The 25,356-nt window shown below is 36.6% G+C and overlaps 1 protein-coding gene across 7 annotated transcripts in view; it reads right to left on the minus strand.

The window, feature by feature from the left end:
• MAPK8 (mitogen-activated protein kinase 8) overlaps positions 1 to 25,356 on the minus strand; it is a 91,701-nt gene that overhangs the window by 23,338 nt on the left and 43,007 nt on the right. For 4 of the 7 annotated variants that reach the window (XM_043476369.1, XM_043476372.1, XM_043476368.1 and 1 more), the window contains exons 2-5: positions 10,241 to 10,411; positions 3,961 to 4,090; positions 803 to 861; positions 575 to 713 (exon numbers count right to left, since the gene is read on the minus strand). In XM_043476369.1, the coding sequence (XP_043332304.1) occupies positions 575 to 713; positions 803 to 861; positions 3,961 to 4,090; positions 10,241 to 10,362 (450 nt within the window). In that variant the 5' untranslated portion in view covers positions 10,363 to 10,411. Of the gene's footprint in view, positions 1 to 574; positions 714 to 802; positions 862 to 3,618; positions 3,655 to 3,960; positions 4,091 to 10,240; positions 10,412 to 25,356 lie in introns of all 7 variants that reach the window. The other 3 variants (XM_043476367.1, XM_043476366.1, XM_043476370.1) reach the window with 1 other exon arrangement.

A 25,356-nucleotide genomic window follows, 5' to 3' on the forward strand; every position in this document is an offset into this window, starting at 1 on the left:
CAGGAAGTTAAATAAGACCCAGCAATAAAACTCCTAGGTAGATACCCAAAAGAACTAAAAACAGGAACTCAAATACTTCTACATTAATGTTTTTAACAGCACTAAGAGCTAACAGGTGGAAATAACCCAGGTGTCCATTAATGGATGAACAGATAAACAAAATGTGGTAAATATATACAACAGAATATTCATCCATCGTAAAAAGGAATGAACTACTGATAACACTTTAACATGGGTGAAATTGAAAACATTATGCTAAGTTAAAGAAACCAGACAAAAAGCTCATATATTGTATAATTCTGCTTATATGAAATATCCAGAAGAGGTAAATCCATGGACACTGAGAGCAGACTGGTATATGCCAGGGGTTGGGGAGAGAAGGGATGACTACCATGGGTAGGTAGTTTTCTTTTGGAGCAATGAAAATATTTTGAAATTTGGTATCAGTAGTGGTTGCACTATATTGTGAATGCACTAAATATCATTGAACTGTATACTTTGAAACACTGTGAATTTTATGTTACATCAATTTAACCTCAATGATTAAAAAAAGATATGAGTTTTTTCTACTAACCCGATGAATAATTCCAGCAGAGTGAAGGTGCTTGATTCCACACAGCATCTGATAGAGAAGGTAGGACATTCTTTCATGATCTAGTTCCATCTGAATCACTTGACAAAGATTTGCATCCATGAGCTCCATGACTATGTAACTTTATGGGCGAAAAAAGGTAACAGCTAAAGTATGCAGTAACAATCAAAGAATAATATGTATTAACAAAATTTTAATTATTACACTTACACATCTTGAAATTCTTCTAGGGATTTCTGTGGTGTAAAAACATTCAAAAGGCCAATTATCTGTGGCAAAAGCAGAGAAATAGAAAAATGAGAAATTCCTTAACAGTATTTTCGTTTGGAACCTGCAAATACATGGATTAAAAAAAAGCCACCCTTCAGTGTGAAGTTTTCAAGTCTTATGTTCTAGGCTTAAGTAATTGCCTTATTTTATATATTAAACCTTTATGGCCAGGGTTGGAGGCAGGGAGAGAAGCAGAGCACAGAGGATATTAAGGGCAGAGACAAGACTCTGAATGATACTGTAATGGTAGATATATGCATTATTACACATTTGTCCAAACCCACAGAATGTACAACACCAAGGGTGAACCCTAATGCAAACTCTGGACTCTGGGTTATAAGTATATGTCAATGTAGGTTCACTGATTATAAAAAATGTACCACTCTGATGGGGGATGTTAATAATGCAGGAAGCTATGCATGTATGCAGGCAGAGGATATATGGGATATCTCTGTACTTTTCTTTAGATTTTGCTGTGAACCTAAAACTGCTCTAAAAACACAGTCTTACACACACACACACACAAACTATACCAACAGAAGAGCTCCAGAAAATCCATTCCATTTATGAACATTCCATTATTATGGACCTATATTATACAATCCTCTACATCATCTGTAAGCAAATCTTAAGTACTTTCTGCTAGCTTTTATCCAACTCAATACTTTTATGTAACCTCAGCCCTTTCAACCTCTGGTTTTTCATAAAACTGCACTTAGCCAGATTTCCTCATTTCCCATCTAGTTCACCAGTTTATCCATAGGCATGCAATCTTTCCCACTATTCTTTTTCAATCCTCCTCCCTTCTCTATTTGTACCCTTTTCCTGGGTGATACTATGTATGTTTTTTCCCTCCAAATCTATGTAGATAATTCCAAACACTCATTAAAGGTTCTTTAGTTTATGAGTCTCAGATTTTCATTGCTACTTCACATGAGGTCTCTCAAAATAATATAAAATTGAAATCATTACCCTTCCAACCCAAACCTCTTACTTTTCCACAGTATCTTCTTTTCTACAACAGAACGCAGAGTGATTTTTTACTCTTTTTCTCAATATCTGAAAAGTGAAAGTGTTAGTTGCTCAGTTGTGTCCAACTCTTTGTGACCCCATGGACTGTAGCCATTTGCACCATAATAAATAACAGAATGCTATCCATTCACTATTGTCAGGGTGAATTTCAACCTCTTTTCACTCCCTGTGCTACGACATATGCTGAGGATTCTAACATCTCATCTAGACTGTTCATGCTGTAATAACTTGTAACACTTGGTTCCCTAACAATGTTTTTCTGCAAATCCAGCTACCATTTTACTGTCTATAATATATGGCAATAAAAAGATAATATTACTCACCTTTTCAAAAATCTAAAGCCACCAAAAAAAATTCTATAACTCCCTTGCAGTACTTTTAAAGCCCTCCATGACAGGACAGCAACCCACTTCATCTCTTGCTAAGCCCTCTATTAAACTTGATACTTGAGCAAAAAGGCTTTTTTAAAAAAACTGTCAAGGCCTTTAAATATACTGTTCCCTATGTTTGTCACTTTCCTACTAAATGCTACTAAATCTTCAAGATAGGCCTCTTTTGTAGGGTCTGACAATGCCTAGTTCTTGACAGAGTGGAGTATTCTACCTTGGCCCCACAACATCTATGTTATTATGGCATTTAATACACTGTAGCATAGTCCTGCTTTCACAACAGCCTCTTACTCCTTTTTACAATTTTGACAAACAAGAAGATACCTGACACATATTTTTGAAATGTGTTGACAATTAGAATGTTTTTCTAGACATAAACTTCATGAGGGCAGAACCCATGTTAGTCATTTAAGCATAAAGCTTTGCTTACAGAAGGTATCCAAATACATGTTAAGTACATGTTCAGTGTTAAAATTCCGAAAAATAATTTTCAGATCAGAGAGGGTAAAACAAATTTGTTTAAGACACAGGAATAAGTATCAAATTGTTCTAAATGAATGCCTCCTAACATGTCTCCTAATCAGATAAACTACACACTTGGAGACTTGAAGAAATAGTAAAACCATTCTCATTAATATCTAGGCAATCCCAGAGTAGAAGTGTGGTATCAAAGATGAAAAGCATACAAAGGCAGAAAGGATATCAGTGGTTTCTCGGGAATGAGAGCCAAAGGAATGGGGTTTCTTTGTAAGGTGATGAATATGTTATAGAACGTACTGTGGTGATAATCACATGTATCAGCGAATATACTAAAAACCAATGAATTAAATGGATTAGTTGTATAGTATGTGAATTGTATCAGAATAAAGCTGTTATATAAAAAAGATTAAAATGGATAGCTGTCTTGCTTTTCCAAAAGAGAAATGAAGAAAATTACATCAATTGTACACTGGACAAACAAAAGTCAAGGACTGATTAAATGGGTGGCATATGACCACTTTGAAAGAAGTAAAAATTATTAGAAACATGTAAAAATTCACTGAGAAACTTTACTTCTGTGAATAGAAACAACAATAGCAATAATAACAAAGAACAGCAACAGATTAGAGGAATGCAACCAGATATATATGAAGATTTCAGAAAGGTAATTTTGAAAATGAAAAAATATAAAAGGGTGAAAGTCATATGTCTAAGTTTTTATAACCATTTAGAAAACAGAATTAGGAATGTTTTACTAATTTCATTTAAACATTTTTTTAAAGTTTCTGCTAAACTGCTTTATCCAATATTATTAAATAAAGTTCCAATGTCAAAGAATAATGGGAACAAATTCACCTCTGTGCTAAGGTTCCAGTTTTCTGAAATGTCAGCCTAACAGAAAACAAAAAGCAGAAGATGAGATAAAGCCTACATAAAGTTCTAAAACATCTACCTGTTTAAAATTCCTCTTGAAAAGTAGATGTCAGAAAATTATACAGTCTTCATTTCATAAAGTATTTTTCATCTAATATTTAATAAAGTTGAGAAAAATTTCACAATCCAGATACACTTTTAAGCAATGTTTCAACCCAAAAGAACAATTTAAAGCACCTACTCTTTTAAAAAGTTTTTGATATTCAGGTATCTATGAAGAAGTCTTGATTTTATACTTACGAAATTTTCTAAATGTTCACTTACATTTTTGTGATTTACACATTTCATAAGAACTAGTTCTCTGTAAGCACGCTTAGCATGAGTTTGATTCTGAAATGGCCGGCTTAGCTTCTTGATTGCAACGTTTCTTTCAAGAATGGCATCATAAGCTGCACTGTAATAAGAAATTCCAAAACAACAAAAATTTAATAAAAAATCTGCAAACCTAATTATGAAACATACATGTAGATTTCTCACTTTCTCCAAAGATAAATGCAACTGAATCAATTTCCAGCCCTTAGTACTCAACATGTTTCTTAAAATACTAATGGATTAAAAGCAAAAATGAACTGTGAAGAAAGAGACTGCATGTTCACTGGGGGTCATCCAAGATCCATCTAGCATATAATGGGCACATAATACACAAATCTTTAATGAGTATTTAAGTCCAATAGATATACCTTAGAGCCTAAATGAATCCCTCACCCCAAATCGACATTTAAGAAAGAGAGGATAAAAAATACACGTGGTCATAAATTCTACTTGTTGAAGAATTCTACTAAGTACATCACCTCCTCCTCCTCTTCAGACACAACAAAACAAACACAGAAAGAGGAAAGTACATATAAAGGCATCTATATGAAAGATTATTTTATAAAAGTAAACACAAAATTTGTTTTGGAGGTGAAATTAAAAATCAAGGTATTTATAAATGCTAGATTTCAGGAAATCAGAAGCCACTTCATAACTATTAATGAAACACCTATAATTCCGGGAAATATAACACTATATTCATTAACTCGTCATCTCTCAAATAAGACACTGACCAAATGGTACATTTCACAAATGACAGGTCAAAGAAAGTAAAGCACAAGTAAGGTAAAGTGCCCAAAAATTATAGAACAGTATGAAAGAGATTTTAAAAATCATTTGGATTAATCACTGCCTGACATAGGGCCAGAGAGGTTAACTAATTTGTCCAAGGTCAGCCAGAAGGTTGAAAGCAAAGCTGAGTCCAGAAGACTGAGAGATAAGGTCATGCTTTTCATCCTGGACCACTATAAAAGATGATTTCTCTTTATGTAATGTTTGGAAAATCAGCATTTGTTGTTGTTTAGCTGCTAAGTTGTATCCAACTCTTTGCAGCTCTATGGACAGCAGCCCGCCATACTCCTGTCCATGGGATTTCCCAGACAAGAATACTGGAGTGCACTGCCATTTTCTTTTCCAGGTGATCGTTCTGACCCAGGGATAGAACTCACATCTCCTGTACTGGCAGGGGGATTCTTTACCACTGAGCCACTAGCAAAGCCCAAAGGTAGCATAATACGGATGAAAATTATTCTCTAACATAACTGGAACCTAAATTATTCTCTAACCTATTCTCTAACCTATTCCTAATAAAGGAAAACAATAGAATGGGAAAGACTAGAGATCTCTTCAAGAAAATTAGAAATACCAAAGGAACATTTTATGCAAAGATGGGTTCAATAAAGGACAGAAATGGTATGGACCTAACAGAAGCAGAAGATATTAAGAAGAGGTGGCAAGAATACACAGAAGAACTATGCAAAAAAGACCTTCACAACCCAGATAATCACAATGGTGTGATCACTTACCTAGAGCCAGACATCCTGGAATGTGAAGTCAAGTGGGCCTTAGGAAGCATCACTATGAACAAAGCTAGTGGAGGTGATGGAATTCTGGTTGACCTATTTCAAATCCTAAAAGATGATGCCGTGAAAGTGCTGCACTCAATATGCCAGCAAATTTGGAGAACTCAGCAGTGGCCACAGGACTGGAAAAGGTCAGTTTTCATTCCAATCCCAAAGAAAGGCAATGCCAAAGAATGCTCAAACTATCGCACAATTGCACTCATCTCACACGCTAGTAAAGTAATGCTCAAAATTCTCCAAGCCAGGCTTTAGCAATACGTGAACCGTGAACTTCCAGATGTTCAAGCTGGTTTTAAGAAAGGCAGAGGAACCAAAGATCAAATTGCCAACATCCGCTGGATCATCGAAAAAGGAAGAGAGTTCCAGAAAAACATCTATTTCTGCTTTACTGACTATGCCAAAGCCTTTGATTGTGTGAAAGTCGCTCAGTCATGCCCGACTCTTTGCGACCCCATGGACTATACAGTCCATGGAATTCTCCAAGCCAGAATACTGGAGTGGGTAGCCTTTCCCTTCTTCAGGGGATCTTCCCAACCCAGGGATCGCGCCCAGGTCTCCCGCATTGAAGGTGGACTCTTTACCAGCTGAGCCACCAGGGAAGCCCAAGAATACTGGAGAGGGTAGCCTTTCCCTTCTCCAGGGGTCTTCCCGACCCAGGAATCAAACTGGGGTCTCCTGCATGGCAGGCGGATTCACTTGACTGTGTGGATCACAATAAACTGTGGAAAATTCTGAAAGAGATGGGAATAACAGACCACCTGATCTGCCTCTTAAGAAACCTGCATGTAGGTCAGGAAGCAACAGTTAGAACTGGACATGGAACAACAGACTGGTTCCAAATAAGAAAAGGAGTACGTCAAGGCTGTATATTGTCACTCTGCTTATTTAACTTATGTGCAGAGTACATCATGAGAAACGCTAGGCTGGAAGAAGCACAAGCTGGAATCAAGACTGCCGGGAGAAATATCAATAACCTCAGATATGCAGATGACACCACCCTGATGGCAGAGAGTGAAGAGGAACTGAAAAGCCTCTTGATGAAAGTGAAAGAGGAGAGTGAAAAAGTTGACTTAAAGCTCAACATTCTGAAAACAAAGATCATGGCATCCTGTCCCATCACTTCATGGCAAATAGATGGAGAAACAGTGTAAACAGTGGCTGACTTTTATTTTTTTGGGCTCCAAAATCACTGCACATGGTGATTGCAGCCATGAAATTAAAAGATGCTTACTCCTTGGAAGGAAAGTTATGACCAACCTAGACATCATATTAAAAAGCAGAGACAGAGCATTACTTTGTCCACAAAGGTCTATCTAGTCAAGGCTATGGTTTTTCCAGTAGTCATGTATGGATGTGAGAGCTGGACTATAAAGAAAGCTGAGCACACAAGAATTGATGCTTTTGAACTGTGGTGTTGGAGAAGACTCTTGAGAGTCCCTTGGACTGCAAGGAAATCCAACCAGTCCATCCTAAAGGAGATCAGTCCTGGGTGTTCATTGGAAGGACTGATGTTGAAGCTTAAACTTCAATACTCTGGCCACCTCAGGCGAAGAGCTGACTCATTTGAAAAGACCCTGATGCTGAGAAAGATTGAGGGCAGGAGGAGAAGGGGACAACAGAGGATGAGATGGCTGGATGGGATCACCGACTCAATGGACATGAATTTGGGTGAACTCCAGGAGTTGGTGATGGACAGGGAGGCCTGGCGTGCTGCAGTTCATGCATTTGCAAAGAGTCAGACACGACTGAGTGACTGAACTAATTGGAAACTTGAGTTTTTTTGTGTGGCTATTTTACTATATTAAATATAGTGAAGAAATTATGTATTAAGAAATTGGCACTGCATAAAAGGATATATCTATACATTATATACCACAACTATTGCCTATATGCATATATATACATACACATACCAAAACATATTATCTTTATTAGAAAGTGCCATTATTTACAGGTATGTTCTTCCCAAATTAAAAAAAAAAAGCAAAGCAAAAAAATTAGAGGTCATGCAAATGTTTAGAAGTTTTGATTGTTTCAGATAAAGCATGTTTTATTTTTAACCATTAACTTCATTCCTATTATTTTTTATCTATTACATCAAAGTAATATTTCAAACTCTAAAATTGAAAAATTCAAGTATCCTATTGAACTGTTTTGTATCCAAGGAAATTAGATTTCTAATTATTGATTCTCAAATATGCACAAATTAGAAACACCTGGGTATTCAGAGGTCCCAATCCAGACCCAATGAATCTTACTATCTAAAACTGGGGCCCAAAATAATGTCTTTAAAAAAAAAATTAAGTTCTTCAGTTGATTCTGTAATACACATTGACTTAAAAAAAAATTATTATTTGTCTATTTCATAGTAATGTTTTGGAAGGAATAATCAAATATTTCAAGGCATTTATTCCTTAGGACAGGTGTTACCTTCCACAGCAATTTTAAAAAAATTCTGGTATACAAATTTCAAAAAGCACTTACCTGAGGATAAGTGAAGGTACCTGTTGAGGCAGTCCAAGCGCAGGTTGGAAAAGAATTTCCAGACACAGAGCATTTCAGAAGGGAGTGAGTTTATTAAGAACAAAGAGCAGAGATAATGTGGGCACTGCAAATGCAGTGGACTGATCTCCTAACAGACTAGGTAGAGTCAACATTTTTCGTGAGCTAACAGCCAATTTTTATAGCCTCAAGATAAAGAAAACTCCTGCTGGAAGGCTGTTGCTAGGTGATTGGTTGGGGCACTATAGGTGTTTACTGGAGTGGGCATCTTTGCCTAATTTGGAGTCAGGAAGCTTGTTAGTGATGATCAGGGGGCTTTGGGCAACAGTTACAAAGGGGCTCAATTAGCTTTGGAGATGACCCTGGTTCTGGGTCCTGCTTCTGTGGCCCTGGTGCAAGGCTTGCCCCTGTGGCCTTGGGGCACGACTCAATAATACAGAAACTATACTTTTCAAATACCATTAACCATTTTATAAATAATATATTCCTCATAACAACCATGCATATATTAGGTGGGAAAATAGGCTATAGAAGAGTTAATTTGCCATGTGTCACAAAGTTAATAAATCAAAGAGCTAGAATCTGAATCAAGAATTTGCTTTCAAAATTCTTATAATATTGATAAATACCACATTATTTTCTTCAAATTTAATTTGTGGTTGGTTAAATGTGATTAGTTAAAATGATAACCAGTCAGCCAATAATGCTTTATAAAATGACCTAGCTTTTGTAATTTGTGACAGTATAAATTACAGCCCATAAATTACTTTAAGAATACAGAAAAGAGAATAAGATATTTTTGTTGTTACTCTTCAGTCACTAGATCATGTCTGACTCTTTGCGGACCCATGGACTGCAATATACCAGGCTCCTCTATTCTCCACTATCTCCCGGAATTTGCTCAAATTCACACGTGTTAAAAGTTTGTGATGTTACTGTTCCCATTACACAAATTTATTGATTCTAATATTTCACCATTATTCCTCCGAAGTTTGTTAAAAGAAATATATTATTATATATAAAGCCCCTTCCTTCTCCCTTATTCTCAGAGGTAAGTACTACTCTGAGTTTGGTGTTTATGAATGCTTTTACATCTCTGCATTCATAAATTATACATGATATTGCTTTATATATTCTAAACTACATATATATGTATATTCTACATCTTGCTTTTAAACTCAACATTACATTTCTGATTATCCTTGTTGATACATATAGCTCCAGTTCATTGTAAATGATATACAGCATTTCACTGTATTTCTATTCTCCTACTGATAGATTTGATGCTATTACCAATCTTTGCTATTATAAATGGTATTGCAAAGAACAGCACTATATATGTCTCTTTCTGGACATATGCCAAGAGCTGTATGCAAAAAGTTTTTCTTGAACCTGGGAGAACTGCAGGATTGTAAACACTTAGGATTTTTAAATAGATTCAAAAACAAATCTGGTCCAAGAAGAGGTAACACAGATATAATTAAGCTTGAGTGAGGCTTAGAATCCCCAACACTAGCTTATTTTTTTTTCCCATTTATTTTTATTAGCAACACTAGCTTATTATGCTAACTTTGTGACCTAAAATCATTAATAGAACTGTCCCAAAGAGTGTTTTGATTTTCAGTTTATAAGGAATTATAATGATCTATAAAGCCTAGGTCTTTTGTAGAAATTAGCTTGTAAATCAATTTTAAAGATACATATAGTTTTGAAACACACACAATGAGACGTTAGCTGACTTTATTTCCAGCGTAAAATAAGATTTATGAAATTTCAGAACTTCATTACAGTGTAAAAGCAATGATTAAGTGAAGCTTCTTACTGAACAGTTATGGGAATGGACATAGAATTAATAAGCATGCCACTTATTCTTTCCTGACACAGATATTTGTCTTTACATGGCTTAAGACCAAGTATTTAATCATAGTTTACACTTAGAGATGACAGAGCTGATTTATAAAGTTATGTTTTCTGAATAATAATAAAAAGCCTTAATGTCAGAAGAAAATAACATTACTACAGCTTTAATTTTATAGTTTTAATTTAATTTTTTGAGGCAAGCTAAATATTTACCATGGGAATTTATGAGAGGAGAAAACAGAGCAGTTAATGATTTTTTTGCTTAACTTCTGGAGGTAAAAACTTACCATACTATTCCTTGGGCTCCTGAACCTATTGGTTTTAAATTCTGATACCGTTTCAGGACTGTGAATGTAGAATCTCCAATCTCTACACTATAAAAATTGCTGTCACGCTTGCTTCTGCTCATGGTGGCAAGCAATTAATTTAATGGCTTCATCCAAAAATTCACCACGAAGCTGCAAAATGGAACAAAATGTGATGTTAATAAAATGAATTTCCTTAATCTTAAAATTCAAGTCATTACTCTGGTCACAGATTGCTAGATGTTAAAAGAGCTGCTTCATTAAAAATCACAGATAGAAAGAAAAAATACCACAGAGCTTAGTTAGCATCTGTTACACTTAAGAAATAACTGATAGCTTAAAAAAGACAAAAACAAAAAAAGCAAATATTACAACTAAACATGTTTTCAAGGTCTCTTACAGTTTAAAAATTAAACCAGTCCTTTTCATGTGTTGATTTTAGTGTTAAAATCTTAATTTTTCTAACTGATAAACTTTCATTCAAAAACAGTCCACCATCTCACTAAGTGTACGTGGAAGGAACAAACTGAAGGGCTAGTTATCACACATCACTCCTACCAAAAACACACACACACACACACACACAGCACTCCGCTGTCATCGTAACAGAGCTCCTGACGCCCAACAGAGACATCTGGGTGTACTGTACATGCTGAGGTTGTAATGGCTGAAAAGTGAGAATTAGGATAGAAAACATAAGATTAAAAAAAGAGATAAGGTAAAGTTATTTTAAAAATAAGAAAATATAAGTGAGAGAAATATTTAGTATACTGAGATATGAAACAAAACAGTACTGTTTTAAATTGTTTGGGTCACCTAAAGCATAACTTAACTTTCTGACCACAGTCTTTTTCTTTTTTGTTTTTTTAAACCATCTGTCTGATCAAAGCCAAAGCAGTCTTTTTCTATCCAATTGAGTACTGGTTACTGACAAACCTTATTATCTATCCTTACTAGACAAAACTAGCCTATTCTAAAATGCACGCAAGGGATGTCCCTGGTGGTCCAACGATTGAGTCTCTGGGCTTTCAATGCAGGGGTGCAGGTTTGATCCCTGGCCAGGGAGCTAGGATCCCACATGGCGTGAACTGCGGCCAAAAGATGAAACAAAATAAAATGAGCCTGAAAATGCATGCCATACAGTTCCAACCTACTTTCCGTATCCCACGATAAACTGAGAAACCAATTAGGTCTAAAGAACTACTTTTTATGTGTATGGTCTTAAGACAATGCTAACAACAACAGAAACAACAACCAACCAACCAAATTCTGATAAGACTTATAATGCAAAGATTTAATTTGAAGTGTATTAAATGCTTACTATGTGTCAGGCACTATGATGTACCCTGGGGCCAGATCATGCAGGGGTTCAGGAACTGGATGCTAATAGCTTAATTCTTAAGAGTAGGATAGAAACCACCAGAAAGTTAAAGTACAGAGTAAGAGAGTGCCTTGGTCAGCTGCTACGTGGAGGTGATAGTGTTAGAGGAGAGGGAGCAAGAGCTCGAAGAGGAAAACTAGTGAGCTACTGAACTAATACAAATGAAAGAAATAGAATTAAAATTATTAAGTTGTAGGTATGTGGAGTTAAAAATAAAAGTTAAACACAAAGTACAAACAGTATAGGCTTTAAAGGAGAAGTAAATTAATTGAAAGCAATTGAGAAGGTAAATAAACTAATTAGATAAAAGAAAAGCCCAGAGGAACATCTCCAAATCAATAACTAAACTAGTCATGTAATACTCCAGAGAATACTGTCTGAAACCAAAAGTCTCATTAACTTTGCCTAAATTGAAAGACCCTAGACTTGTCAATTTCTACAAAAAAGCCTGGATATACTGATTTGAACTGCACTGAGTAACAAACATCAATTTGGGGAGAAATGACATTATAATAATTTTGAGTTTTCTGATATTCATTTCAGTTTTCTGATCCATATTCATGATATTCATTCATTCATTTGGTTCTTCTTTAAGTTCCCTCAACAACATTTTATAGTTTCCAATATACAGATCTTGCTAAATTCTGTTCAACTTCTCCACAGTATTAACAACTTTAAGATGCTACTGAGAATGTTTTTATTTTTACTCAAATTTCAGTTGTTCATTGCTAGTACAAAGAAATACAATTTATTTGTATAATAACTTCATAATAAGCTCACTTGTTATTTACTTAGTAAACTTTTTTTGTTCTACATATACAAGCAGTTCCGTTTCTTCATTTTCAATTGGGATGGCTTTGACTTCCTTTTCTTTCCTCACTACAACGACTATAATCCTGAAAAGAAGTGATATGAGCAAACATCAGTCCCCCATTCCCCATCAGGGGAAAAGCATTCAGTCTTATACCACTGAATGTGATGTAAAGTGTGATACCAATTACTGGATTTTACTAGATGCCCTTTAACAGGCTGAGAAAGTTCCCTTCCAAGTCCTAGTTGACTGAGTTTTTATCACAAAAGAACACTCAATTTTGTCAAATGATTTTCCTGAATCTATTCCAATAATCACAGTTTTTCTTTCTTACTTAGTAGGTTCATATGGTGAATTACACTAACTGATTTTCGAATGTTAAACCAAACTTATATTCCTGTAATGAATCTTACTTGGTCAAAGTGTTATCCTCTTTGTTTTTTTTGTTTTTTTTTAATAACTACTGATTGAGTCCCATCACATCATGGCAAATAGATGGGGAAACAATGGAAACACTGACAGACTAAAATTTCTTGGGCTCCAAAATCACTGCAAATGGTGACTGCAGTCATGAAATTAAAAGACTCCTGCTCAAGTCAGAAGTGGCCACAGGACTGGAAAAGGTCAGTTTTCATTCCAATCCCAAAGAAAGGCAATGTCAAAGAATGCTCAAACTACCGCACAATTGCACTCATCTCACATGCTAGCAGAGTAACGCTCAAACTTCTCCAAGCCAGGCTTCAGCAACATGTGAACGGTGAACTTCCAGATTTTCAAGCTGGTTTTAGAAAAGGCAGAGGAACCAGAGATCAAATTGCCAACATCCACTGGATCATCGAAAAAGCAAGAGAGTTCCAGAAAAACATCTATTTCTGCTTTATTGACTATGCCAAGGCTTTTGACTGTGTGGATCACAAAAAACTGTGGAAAATTCTGAAAGAGATGGGAATACCAGACCACCTGACCTGCCTCTTGAGAAACCTGTATGCAGGTCAAGAAGCAACAGTTAGAACTGGACATGGAACAACAGACTGGTTCCAAACAGGAAAAGCAGTATGTCAAGGCTGTATACTGTCACCCTGCTTATTTAACTTATATGCAGAGTACATCATGAGAAACGCTGGGCTGGAAAAGCACAAGCTGGAATCAAGATTGCTGGGAGAATTATCAATAACCTCAGATATGCAGATGACACCACCCTTACGGTGAAGAAGAACTAAAGAGCCTCTTGATGAAAGTCAAAGAGGAAAGCGAAAAAGTTGGCTTAAAGCTCAATATCCAGAAAACAAAGATCATGGCATCCTGTCCCATCACTTCATGGCAAATAGATGGGGAAACAGTGGCTGACTTTATTTTTTGGGGCTCCAAAATCACTGCAGATGGTAACTGCAGCCATGAAATTAAAAGACTCTTTGGCAGGAAAGCTATGACCAACCTACACAGCATATTAAAAAGCAGAGACAAAGCATTACTTTGTCCACAAAGGTCCATCTAGTCAAGGCTATGGTTTTTCCAGTAGTCATGTGAGGATGTGAGAGTTGGACTATAAAGAAAGCTGAGCACATAAGAATTGATGTTTTTTAACTGTAGGGTTGGAGTAACCTCTTGAAAGTCCCTTGGACTGCAAGGAAATCCAACCAGTCCTTCCTAAAGGAGATCAGTCCTGGGTGTTCACTGGAGGGACTGAGGCTGAAGCTGAAATTCCAATACTTTGGCCACCCGACGCGAAGAGCTGACTCATTTGAAAAGACCCTGATATTGGTTGAAGGCAGGAGGCGAAGGGGATGACAGAGGATGAGATGGTTGGATGGCATTACCGACTCAATGGACATGAATTTGGGTAAACTCCGGGAGTTGATGATGAACAGGGACGCCTGGTGTGCTGCAGTCCATGGGGTCGCAAAGAGTTGGACACAACTGAGTGACTGAACTGAACTGGCTAGAATTTTATCACTATTATCGACCTTTTTAAAAAGTCAGATTTTAATTTCTGATTTTATTTTGTACTTTTCTATGTCTTTGGTTTCTGCTTTTGCCTTTACTCCTCTTTTTGTTTTGGCATTACTCTTTTTTTTTAATTTTGTTTTTTTATTTTTTTTCATTTATTTATATTAGTTGGAGGCTAATTACTTTACAATATTGTAGTGGTTTTTGCCATACTTTGATATGAATCAACCATGGATTTACATGTGTTCCCCATCCTGAACACCCCCCCCCACCCCGCCCGCCACCTCCCTCCTCATCCCATCCCTCTGGGTCTTCCCAGTGCACCAGCCCTGAGTACTTGTCTCATGCATCCAACCTGGGCTGCCGATCTGTTTCACACTTGATAATATACATGTTTCAATGCTATTCTCTCAGATCATCTCATCCTCACCTTCTCCCACAGAGTCCAAAAGTCTGTTCTGTACATCTGTGTCTCTCTTTCTGTTTTGCATATTATAGGGTTATCGTTACCATCTTTCTAAATTCCATATATATGTGTTAGTATATTGTATTGGTGTTTATCTTTCTGGCTTACTTCACTCTGTATAATGGGCTTCAGTTTCACCCACCTCATTAGAACTGATTCAAATGTATTCTTTTTAATGGCTGAGTAATATTCCATGGTGTATATGTACCACAGCTTTCTTATCCATTCGTCTGTGGATGGACATCTAGGTTGCTTCCATGTCCTGGCTATGATAAACAGTGCTGCAATGAACATTGGGGTACACACGTCTCTTTCAGTTCTGGTTTCCTCAGTGTGTATGCCCAGGAGTGGGATTGCTGGGTCAGATGGCAGTTCTATTTCCAGTTTTTTAAGGAATCTTCACACTGTTCTCCATAGTGGCTGTACTAGTTTGCATTCCCACCAACAGTGTAAGAGGGTTCCCTTTTCTCCACACCCTCTCCAGCATTTATTGCTTGTAGACTTTTGGATAGCAGCCATCCTGACTGGCGTGAAATGGTACCTCATAGTGGTTTTGATTTGCATTTCTCTAACAATGAGTGATGTTGAGCATCTTTTCATGTGTTTGTTAAACCATCTGTATGTCTTCTTTGGAAAAACGTCTGTTTAGTTCTTTGGCCCATTTTTTGATTGGGTCGTTTATTTTTCTGGAATTGAGCTGCAGGAGTTGCTTGTATATTTTTGAGATTAATTCTTTGTCTGTTGCTTCGTTTGCTATTAGTTTCTCCCATTCTGAAGGCTGTCTTTTCACCTTGCTTATAGTTTCCTTTGTTGTGCAAAAGCTTTTAAGTTTAATTAGGGCCCATTTGTTTATTTTTGCTTTTATTTCCAATATTCTGGGAGGTGGGTCATAGAGGATCTTGCTGTGATTTATGTCGGAGAGTGTTTTGCCTATGTTCTCCTCTAGGAGTTTTATAGTTTCTGGTCTTACATTTAGATTTTTAATCCATTTTGAGTTTATTTTTGTGTATGGTGTTAGAAAGTGTTCTAGTTTCATTCTTTTACAAGTGGTTGACCAGTTTTCTCAGCACCACTTGTTAAAGAGGTTGTCTTTTCTCCATTGTATATTCTTGCCTCCTTTGTCAAAGATAAGGTATTGATAGGTTCGTGGATTTATCTCTGGGCCTTCTATTTTGTTCCACTGATCTATATTTCTGTCTTTGTTGGCATTACTCTTATTCTTTAGTTTCTTTAAACAGAAGCTTAAGAGTAATGATTTGAGAACTGCTTTTTATAATATACACACTGAATACTATTAATTTATGCTTAAAGCAGCACTTTATTGTTTCATTCAACAATTTTTTTACCATCATATCTTTATGATGGTAAAGATCTTTTTGCCATCATATATTTAATTATAAAAAAGCAAAATTTTATATAGAGCTTACTTTATGCTACGTGCTATTTCAAGTGTTTAATAAATACTCTTTTAATCCTCACAACAGTTCTATGAGGGTTTTCTATTAATAACTGCTTATGGCTAGAGAGTAAATTCAGTCCCTGTTACTACATCTTATCTGGAAGTGGAAGTCCCACATACTCCTTTTGTCTGATGTTGCATTACATTAAGAAAGGATCTATTGTTTTTTTCATTTTACAGATGACTAACTGAGTCTTAAAAAGGTTACCTATGGTTACAAAGTTAGTAAGGAGTAAAGTGAGCAGTTCTTTGTGCTGTTTGTTTGTCTGTTTATTTTGAGTGAGGATTTGAGTCTTTCAACCATACACTATATATACTGAGTTCAAAATAAACAAGTCTCGGTGCTGAAGAAGATGTAAAGGAAAAGGAGAAGTTATAAACATGTTGAATCTTAAGTATGTTGAGACTGAGATAGATCCCTGAGACATCCAAATGGAAATGTCAATTTGTTAGCTAGATACAGATGAACCTCAAGGAGATGTCTGGGTGAAAGATACAAATTTAAGAGTTGGCATTGTTATTAAAGCAATGAGAAAAAATGGTATTACTCAAGAGGATGTTGGAGCAAGAAAGGCTTGAGTCAGCTTTGTGGGTACCCACAATTAATAAGCAATTAGAGAAAGATAAGCCAATAAAGAAGTCAGTGAAGATGTAGCCAGAGACAGACAGAAAATGAGGAGAATACATTGAAGAAGCCAAAGGAAGAGTGTTTTAAAGAACAGAGTGGAGAGAAGTACTGAATGCTATAGAAATGTCAAATAAGTAAAGTTGACGGGAGCAGAAGGGGACTAGAGTGATGGGAGTAGAAGATAGATTGGAATGAGCTTAGGTGTGAATTAAAAAATACGATTTTAGAAGTAAGTGGGTGTAACTATTTCTTTAGAGAACTTTAGCAAAGATGAGAGGAAACTGATGGAGAATGATATATGGTCAAGAAAGGATGATCAGATTAGATACAATATATAACATTATACAGCATAGCATGCATAATATATATAATACAAAGACAACCTGAACATATTTACCTGTTAACAGAAAGGACTGCAAAAGATGGGAAGGGTGAGACGAGGAGAGTGAAAAATAAAACTAAGGTTTCAGTTAGAATAATCTCTCTGAAAACATAGAAAGAAATGGGATCCAAAGCATATGTGTAGCCATACAGATGAAGATATGAAAGTAGCATTGCCACCAGAAAATACCTTCAGAGGACTAAGACAGAAGGAACACTTTCCAAGGTAAGGGTATTAAGGATACTGGTGAGATTTAGAGAGGATGCATTTGGCATACTGTTCTCTCCTTGATGAAGCTGAAACAGGAAGACTGTGAGGAGGCAATGATATGGAGTCTGATAACTCATTCTTCTACTCAAACAGGCCTCTTTGTGGATTAAAAACAATGAAAGTATAGGTAGAGAATTTAGATGTGACTGGTTATGTGGCTCATAGGAAAAAGAGAAAAGACAGGCATTATTATGCCATTTAATAGATGAGTAACTTAGGCTAAAAGTGATTAACATGCAACAGAATGTTGTAGACATAATGAATTCAGCTTTAGCTTTCAAAATATTCTTCTGCAAGAACACTACACTTATGTCAACGTGGCTAAATTATCACTCCCAAACTCTCATGCTCTGATTTACTAATTTCCCTTTCTTTCTTGGGGAAATATTTTTCACCTCTTTTTTTTGTATCTATGTAAATTAGAGAGAGAGAAAGTCGCTCAGTCGTGTCCAACTCTTTGTAACCCCATGGACTGTAGCCTACCAGGCTCCTCTGTCCATGGGATTTTCCAGGAAACAGTATTGGAGTGGGTTGCCATTTCCTTCTCCAGGGGATCTTTCCGATCCAGGGATTGAACTCAGGTCTCCCACATTGCAGGCAGACGTTTTACCATCTGAGCCACCAGGGAAGCCTTCTATCTACCAAAGACTAGCTTAAAAATAATATTCACGAGGCCTTTTCCAGCTTGAACCGAATTTCTCATCAAAATTAACTTGCTGTATACCTGGATATGCAGATTTTACTACGAGACTGTGTGGCCTTTCTGAGGGTAAGGACTGTGTCTCCTACACCTTCAGATTTACAAAACATGTCAGCTCTTCAAAAGAGGTAAAATTTAATAACTGCTAAAAATGTTAACCAAGAACATGAACCTTTTTAAAGTAACAAATTAAAGTGTTCTGTTTATCTTTACCACTGTTTTCCTTCATAAGTAGGGGAAAAAATAAAAAAGACTGAATTAGGTTTCTATGACCAAAGGTTTACTTCTGTAATGTCTATACAAGAAACAAGAATCAACTGCTATCAGGCTGGCTCATCCATGAAATGGTTGGTCTGGTGAGCCTGAGTGTAGAGACAAACAAATTAAACTTAGTAGTTTTATAAAAAGTACTTAGGGAAAAAAGAGTGAGTTCAATAGAGCCATAAAGCCAGGTCTCACAGACAAAGGGAAATAATTCAGGCAATGCAACGAAGTTCAGAATTCGAGATTGCTCTAATCATCACATAATCTTGATAATAAGTCTCTCGGGTTGAAGTGGAGCCTATCCATCTTTACTCATCTTGTTTTTATGGCTACCAACAGATGCCATCAGTGATGGTTAACTCTTCATGTCAAACTGACTAGGCCACAAGGTACAGAGATACTTGTGTAACATTACTCTAGGTGATTCTGTGAGGGTGTTTGGATGACTTTAACATTTAAGTCAACAGACTGAGTAAAGCAAATTGCTCTTCTTAATGTTGGCAGGCCACTTCCAGTCTGCTGAAGGCCTGAATAAGAACAAAAAAATTTATTACACTGTAAGTAGAACAGAATTTCTCCTGTCTGACTGTCTTCAGGATGGAATATCATTTTTTTCATGCTTTCAGCCCAGAACTGAAATATTGACTCTTTCTGAGTCTCGAGCCTGCTGGCCTTCAGGCTAGAACTTACATCATCAGCTCTTCTGGGTATCAGGCCTTTAGACTTAAAGTATTACATCAGCTTTCCTGGGTCTCCAGCATGCCAACTTAGATCTGGGAACTTGTCAGTGTCCATTCATACTTTCTCTCTCCCTCCCTTCCCATCCATCTATCCAGCCACTCAGCCATCATTTAGGTTCTGTTTCTCTGGAGAACCTTAACTAATATAATTCTCCTTCTACGCTGAAGGTTTCTTCTGTGTAACTCTTGGCTTCTCATGGTGGCTGCATGCTGCCTTTTCTCTCTACATCTGACTCTGCTCAAACATCGTTTCTCAGAAATGCCTTACATGACTGTGTGTGTGTGCACTCAGTCACTCGGCTGTGTCTGACTCTCTGTGGTCCCATGGGCTGTAGCCCACAAGGCTCCTCTGTCTATGCAATTTTCCAGACAAGAGTACTGGAGTGGGTTGCCAATTCCTATTCCAGGGGATCTTCCCAACCCAGGCACTGAACCCACATCTCTCATGTCTTCTGCACTGGCAGGCAGGCTCTTTACCACAAGTATCACCTGGGAAGCCCTGTCTTACATGAGTAGCCTACCTAGACTACCACCTTCTAATCATACCCTCTTCCTCAGCCTGTTTCATTTTTCTTCAAAGCACTTACCACTACTGACATCTATTAGATGCTAATTATCTGTCCCCTCAAACATGAGTTTCAAGAAAGCATAAACATTGGTCTGTTTATGATTAAATCATTAGAGCCTAGAATAGTAACTGGCCATTCAAATAGGTGAATGAACAACAAATGAACAAACTGTAACTATAAGTTCTCATTACAAATTGCCCATCATTCTCTTCCTCTCAAGAAGTAACTTACAGGAAAAAAAGAGGTATGTGATTGATTAGGTGAATCCCCATTACTGCTTTTTGTGCAGTTTTCATACCAGGCAATTTCACAGACCACTAGCCTTAGGTCAAAGGTCTACCGTGGGCTTATCAGTTATGGCCAAGGTGGCAGAACCACAATCTACAGTATCCATCTATGCTAAGGAATTGCTTAGCACTGCTTTCTCAGCAAGCAGATAATATAGCCTTTCATACGACAGCCCTATGCATGTTAGTCTCTGTGATATCAGGTCTAACTAATGAAGTGTGACTATTTTCAGAGTATAATAAGAGATTTCCTGGCCTAACACCGAAGTCAATGTTTCAAAAATCCTATTAAATTTAATAAATTTACATTTTATATCACTCTTTTAAAAATTTCTTTTTTTATTGAAGGATAATAGCTTTACAGAATTTTGTTGTTTTGTCAGACCTCAATAGGAATCAGCCATAGGTATACATCTATCTGGTCCCTTTTGAACCTCCCTCCCATCTCCCTCCCCATCCCACCTCTCTATGTTGATACAGAGCCCCTGTTTGAGTTTCCTGAGCCATACAGCAAATTCCCATTGGCTATCTATTTTATATATGGTAATGTAAGCTTCCATGTTACTCTTTCCACACATCTCACCTTCTCCTCCCCTCTCCCCATGTCCAAAAGTCTATTCTCTCTGTTCCTCCACTGCTGCCCTGTAAATAAATTCTTCAGTACCATTTTTCGAGATTCCATATATGTGTGTTAGAATACAATATTTATCTTTCTCTTTCTGACTCACTTTACTCTGTAGAATAGGCTCTAGGTTCACCCACTCAAATGCCTTCCTTTTATGGGTGAGTAATATTCCACTGTGTATATGTACCACAACTTCTTTATCCATTCATCTACTGATGAACATCTAGATTGCCTCCACGTTCTAGCTATCGTAAATAGTGCTGCAATGAACAATGGGATACCTGCATCTTTTTCAATTTTGGTTTCCTCAGGGTATGTGCCTAGGAGTGGGATTGCTGGGTCCGTATGGTGAAGCTGAAACTCCAATACTTTGACCACCTCATGTGAAGAGCTGACTCACTGGAAAAGACCCTGATGCTGGGAGGGATTGCGGGCAGGAGGAGAAGGGGATGACAGAGGATGAGATGGCTGGATGGCGTTACCAACTCGATGGACATGAGTTTGAGTAAACTCTGGGAGCTGGTGATGGACAGGGAGCCCTGGTGTGCTGAGATTCATGGGGTTGCAAAGAGTCGGACAGGACTGAGCAACTGAACTGATGGTGGTTTTATTCCTAGTTTTTTAAGGAACTTCCATACTGTCTTCCATAGTGGCTATATCTATTTACATTCCTACCAACAGCATAAGAGTGTTCCCTTTTCTCCACACCCTCTCCAGCATTTATTGTTTGTAGACTTTTTGATGATGGCCATTCTGACTGGTGTGAGGTGATATCTCACTGTGGTTTTGATTTGCATTTCTCTAATAATGAGCCATGTTGAGCATCTTTTCAAGTTTGTTAGCCCTCTGTACGTCTTCTTTGGAGAAATGTCTGTTTAGGTCTTTTCCCCACTTTTTGATTGGGTTGTTTGTTTTTCTAGCATTGAGTTGTATGAGCTGCTTGTATATTTTGGAAATTAATCCTTTGTCGGTTTCATTTGCTATTATTTTCTCCCACTCTGAAGGTTGTCTTTTCACCTTGCTTATAGTTTCCTTTGCTGTGCAAAAGCTTTTAAGTTTAATCAGGTCCCACTTGTTTACTTTTGTTTTTATTTCCATTACTCTAGGAGGTGGGTCATAGAGGATCTTGCTTTGATTTATGTCATTGAATGTTCTGCCTATGGTTTCCTCTAAGAGTTTTATAGTTTCTGGTTTTACATTTAGGTCCTTAATCCATTTTGAGTTTATCTTTGTGTATGGTGTTAAGAAGTGTTCTAATTACTTCTTTTACATGTAGCTGTCCAGTTTTCCCAGCAACACTTATTGAAGAGGCTGTCTTTACCCCATTGTATATTATTGCCTCCTTTGTCAAAAATAAGGTACCCATAGGTGCATGGGTATATGTCTGGGCTTTCTATCTTGTTCCACTGGTCTATAGTTCTGTCTTTGTGCCAGTACCATACTGTATTGATGACTGTAGCTTTGTAGTATAATCCAAAGTCAGGAAGGTTGATTCCTCCAGCTCCATTCTTTCTCAAGACTGCTTTGGCTGTTTGGGGTCTTTTGTGTTTCCATATGAATTGTGAAATTTTTTGTTCTAGTTCTTTGAAAAATGCCATTGGTAATTTGATAGGGATCGCAGTGAATTTGCAGATTGCGTTTGGTAGTATAGTCATTTTAACAATCTTGATTCTTCCTACCCAGGAACATGGAATATCTCTCCATCTGTTTTATGTCATCTTTGATTTCTTTCATCAGTGTCTTATAATTTTCTGTGTACAGTTCTTTTGTCTCCTTAGGTAAGCTTATTCCTAGATATTTAATTCTTTTTGTTGCAATGGTGAACGGGATTGATTCCTTAATTTCTCTCTCTCATTTTTCATTGTTAGTATATAGAAATGCAAGTGTTTTCTGTGTATTGATTTTGTATCCTGCAACTTTGCTAAATTCACTGATTAGTTCTAGTAATTTTCTCATACAATCTTCAGGGTTTTCTATGAACAGTATCATGTCATGTGCAAACAGTGACAGCTTTACTTCTTTTCTGATCTGGATTCCTTTTATTTCTTTTCCTTCTCTGATTGCTATAATTAGGACTTCCAGAACTATGTTGAATAACAGTGGTGAAAGTGGACACCCTTGTCTTGTTACTGATCTTAGGGGGAATGCTTTCAGTTTTTCACCATTGAGAATAATGTTTGCTGTAGGCTTATCATATATGGCCTTTACTATGTTGAAGGAAGTTCCTTCTATGCCCATTGTTTGAAGAGTTTTAGTCATAAATGTGTGCTGTATTTTGTCAAAGGCTTTTTCTGCATCTATTGAGATGATCATATGGTTTTTATCTTTCAATTCGTTAATATGGTGTATCACATGGATTGATTTGCATATACTAAAGAATTCTTGCAGTCCTGGAATAAACCCAACTTGATCATGGTGTATGAGCTTTTTGATGAGTTGCTGAATTCTGTCTGCTAAAATTCTGTTGAGGATTTTTGCATCTATGTTCATCAGTGATACTGGCCTGTAGTTTCCTTTTTCTGTGTTGTCTTTGGTTTTGGTATCAGAGTGATGGTGGCCTCAGAGAATAAGTTTGGAAGTGTTCTTTCCTCTGCAATTTTTGGAAAAAGTTTTACAAGGATAGGCATTAGCCCTTCTCTAAATGTTTGCTAGAATTGTCCTGTGAAGCCATCTGGTCCTGGGCTTTTGTTTTTTGGGAGATTTTTGATCACAGCTTCAATTTCAGTGCTTGTAATTGGGTCATTCATAATTTCTATTTCTTCCCGGTTCAGTCTTGGAAGATTGAACTTTTCTAAAAACCTGTCCATTTCTTCCAGGTTAGCCACTTTATTGCCATATAGTTTTTCATAATAGTCATTTATAATCCTTTGTATTTCTGCAGTCTGTTGTAACCTCTCCTTTTTGATTTCTAATTTTGTTGATTTGATTCTTCTCTCTTTTTTTCTTGATGAGTCTGGCTAAAGGTTTGTTGATTTTGTTTATCTTCTCAAAGAACCAGCTTTTAGTTTTATTAATCTTTCATTTCTTTTTCATTTATTTCTGCTCAGATCTTTATGATTTATTTCCTTCTACTAATTTTGTTTTTTTTGTTGTTGTTGTTCTTTTTACAGTTGTTTAGGTGTAAAGTTAGGTTGTCTATTCGATGTTTTTCATGTTTCTTGAGGTAGGACTGTATTGCTATAAACTTCCCTCTTAGGACTGCTTTTGCTGCATCCCATAGGTTTTGAGTTGTCGTGTTTTCATTGCCATTTGTTTCTAAAAATTTTTTGATTTCTCTTTTGATTTCTTCAATAATCTGTCAGTTATTTAGAAATGTGTTGTTTAATCTCCATGTGTCTGTGTTTCCTACAGTTTTTTTCTTGTAATTGATATCTAGTCTCATAGCATTGTGGTTGGAAAGATACTTGAATGATTTCAATTTTCTTAAATTTACTGAGGTTTGATTTGTGACCTAAGATGTGGTCTATCCTGGAGAATGTTACAGGTGCACTTGAGAAGAAGGTGTATTTTTCTACATTTGGATGGTATGTCCTGAAGATATCAATGAAATCCATCTTGTCTAATGTATTATTTAAGACCTGTATTTCCTTATTAATTTTCTGTTTTGATGATCTGTCCATTGGCGTGAGTGGGGTGTTAAAAGTCTCCTACTATTTTCTGTTACTGTCTATTTCTCCTTTTATGTCTGTTAGGGTTTGTCTTATGTATTGAGGTGCTCCTATGTTGGGTGCATAGATATTTACAGTTGTTATGTCTTCCTCTTGGATTGATCCCTTGATCATTATGTAGTGTTCTTCCTTATCTCTTGTAATCGTCTTTATTTAAAGTCTATTTTGTCTGATATGAGGATTGCTACTCCAGCTTTCTTTTGCTTACCGTATGCATAGGATATATTTTTCTATCCTCTCACTTTCAATCTATATGTGTCTTTAGGTCTGAAGTGGGTTTCCTGTAGACAGCATATATATGAGTCTTGTTTTTGTATCCATTCAGCCAGTCTATGTCTTTTGGTTGGGACATTTAGTCCATTTACATTTAAAGTAATGATTGATATATATGTTCCTACTGCCATTTTCTTAATTGTTTGGGGTTGATTTTGTAGATCTTTCTTCTTCTCTTGTATTTCTTGACTATACAAGTCCCTTTAACATTTGTTGTAAAGCTGGTTTGGTGGTATCAAATTCTCTTAACTTTTGCTCGTCTGAAAAGCTTTTGACTTCTCCATCAATTTTGAATGAGATCCTTGCTGGGTACAGTAATCTTGGTTGTAGATTTTTCCCTTTCAGTACTTTAAATATATCCTGCCATTCCCTTCTGGCCTGTAGACTTTCTGCTAAAAGATCAGCTGTTAAACGTATGGGCTTACCCTTGTATGTTACTTGTTGCTTCTCCCTTGCTGCTTTTAATATTCTTTCTTTGTGTTTAGTCTTTTTGTCAGTATGATTAGTATGTGTCTTAGCATGTTTCTCCTTGGGTTTATCCTGTATGGGACTCTTTGTGTCTTTTGAACTTGATTGACTGTTTCCTTTTTCATATTGGGGAAATTTCCAACTATAATCTCTTCAAAAA

This window comes from Cervus canadensis, chromosome 8 (genome assembly GCF_019320065.1).
Source record: "Cervus canadensis isolate Bull #8, Minnesota chromosome 8, ASM1932006v1, whole genome shotgun sequence".
NCBI classification, from domain to species: domain Eukaryota; kingdom Metazoa; phylum Chordata; class Mammalia; order Artiodactyla; family Cervidae; genus Cervus; species Cervus canadensis.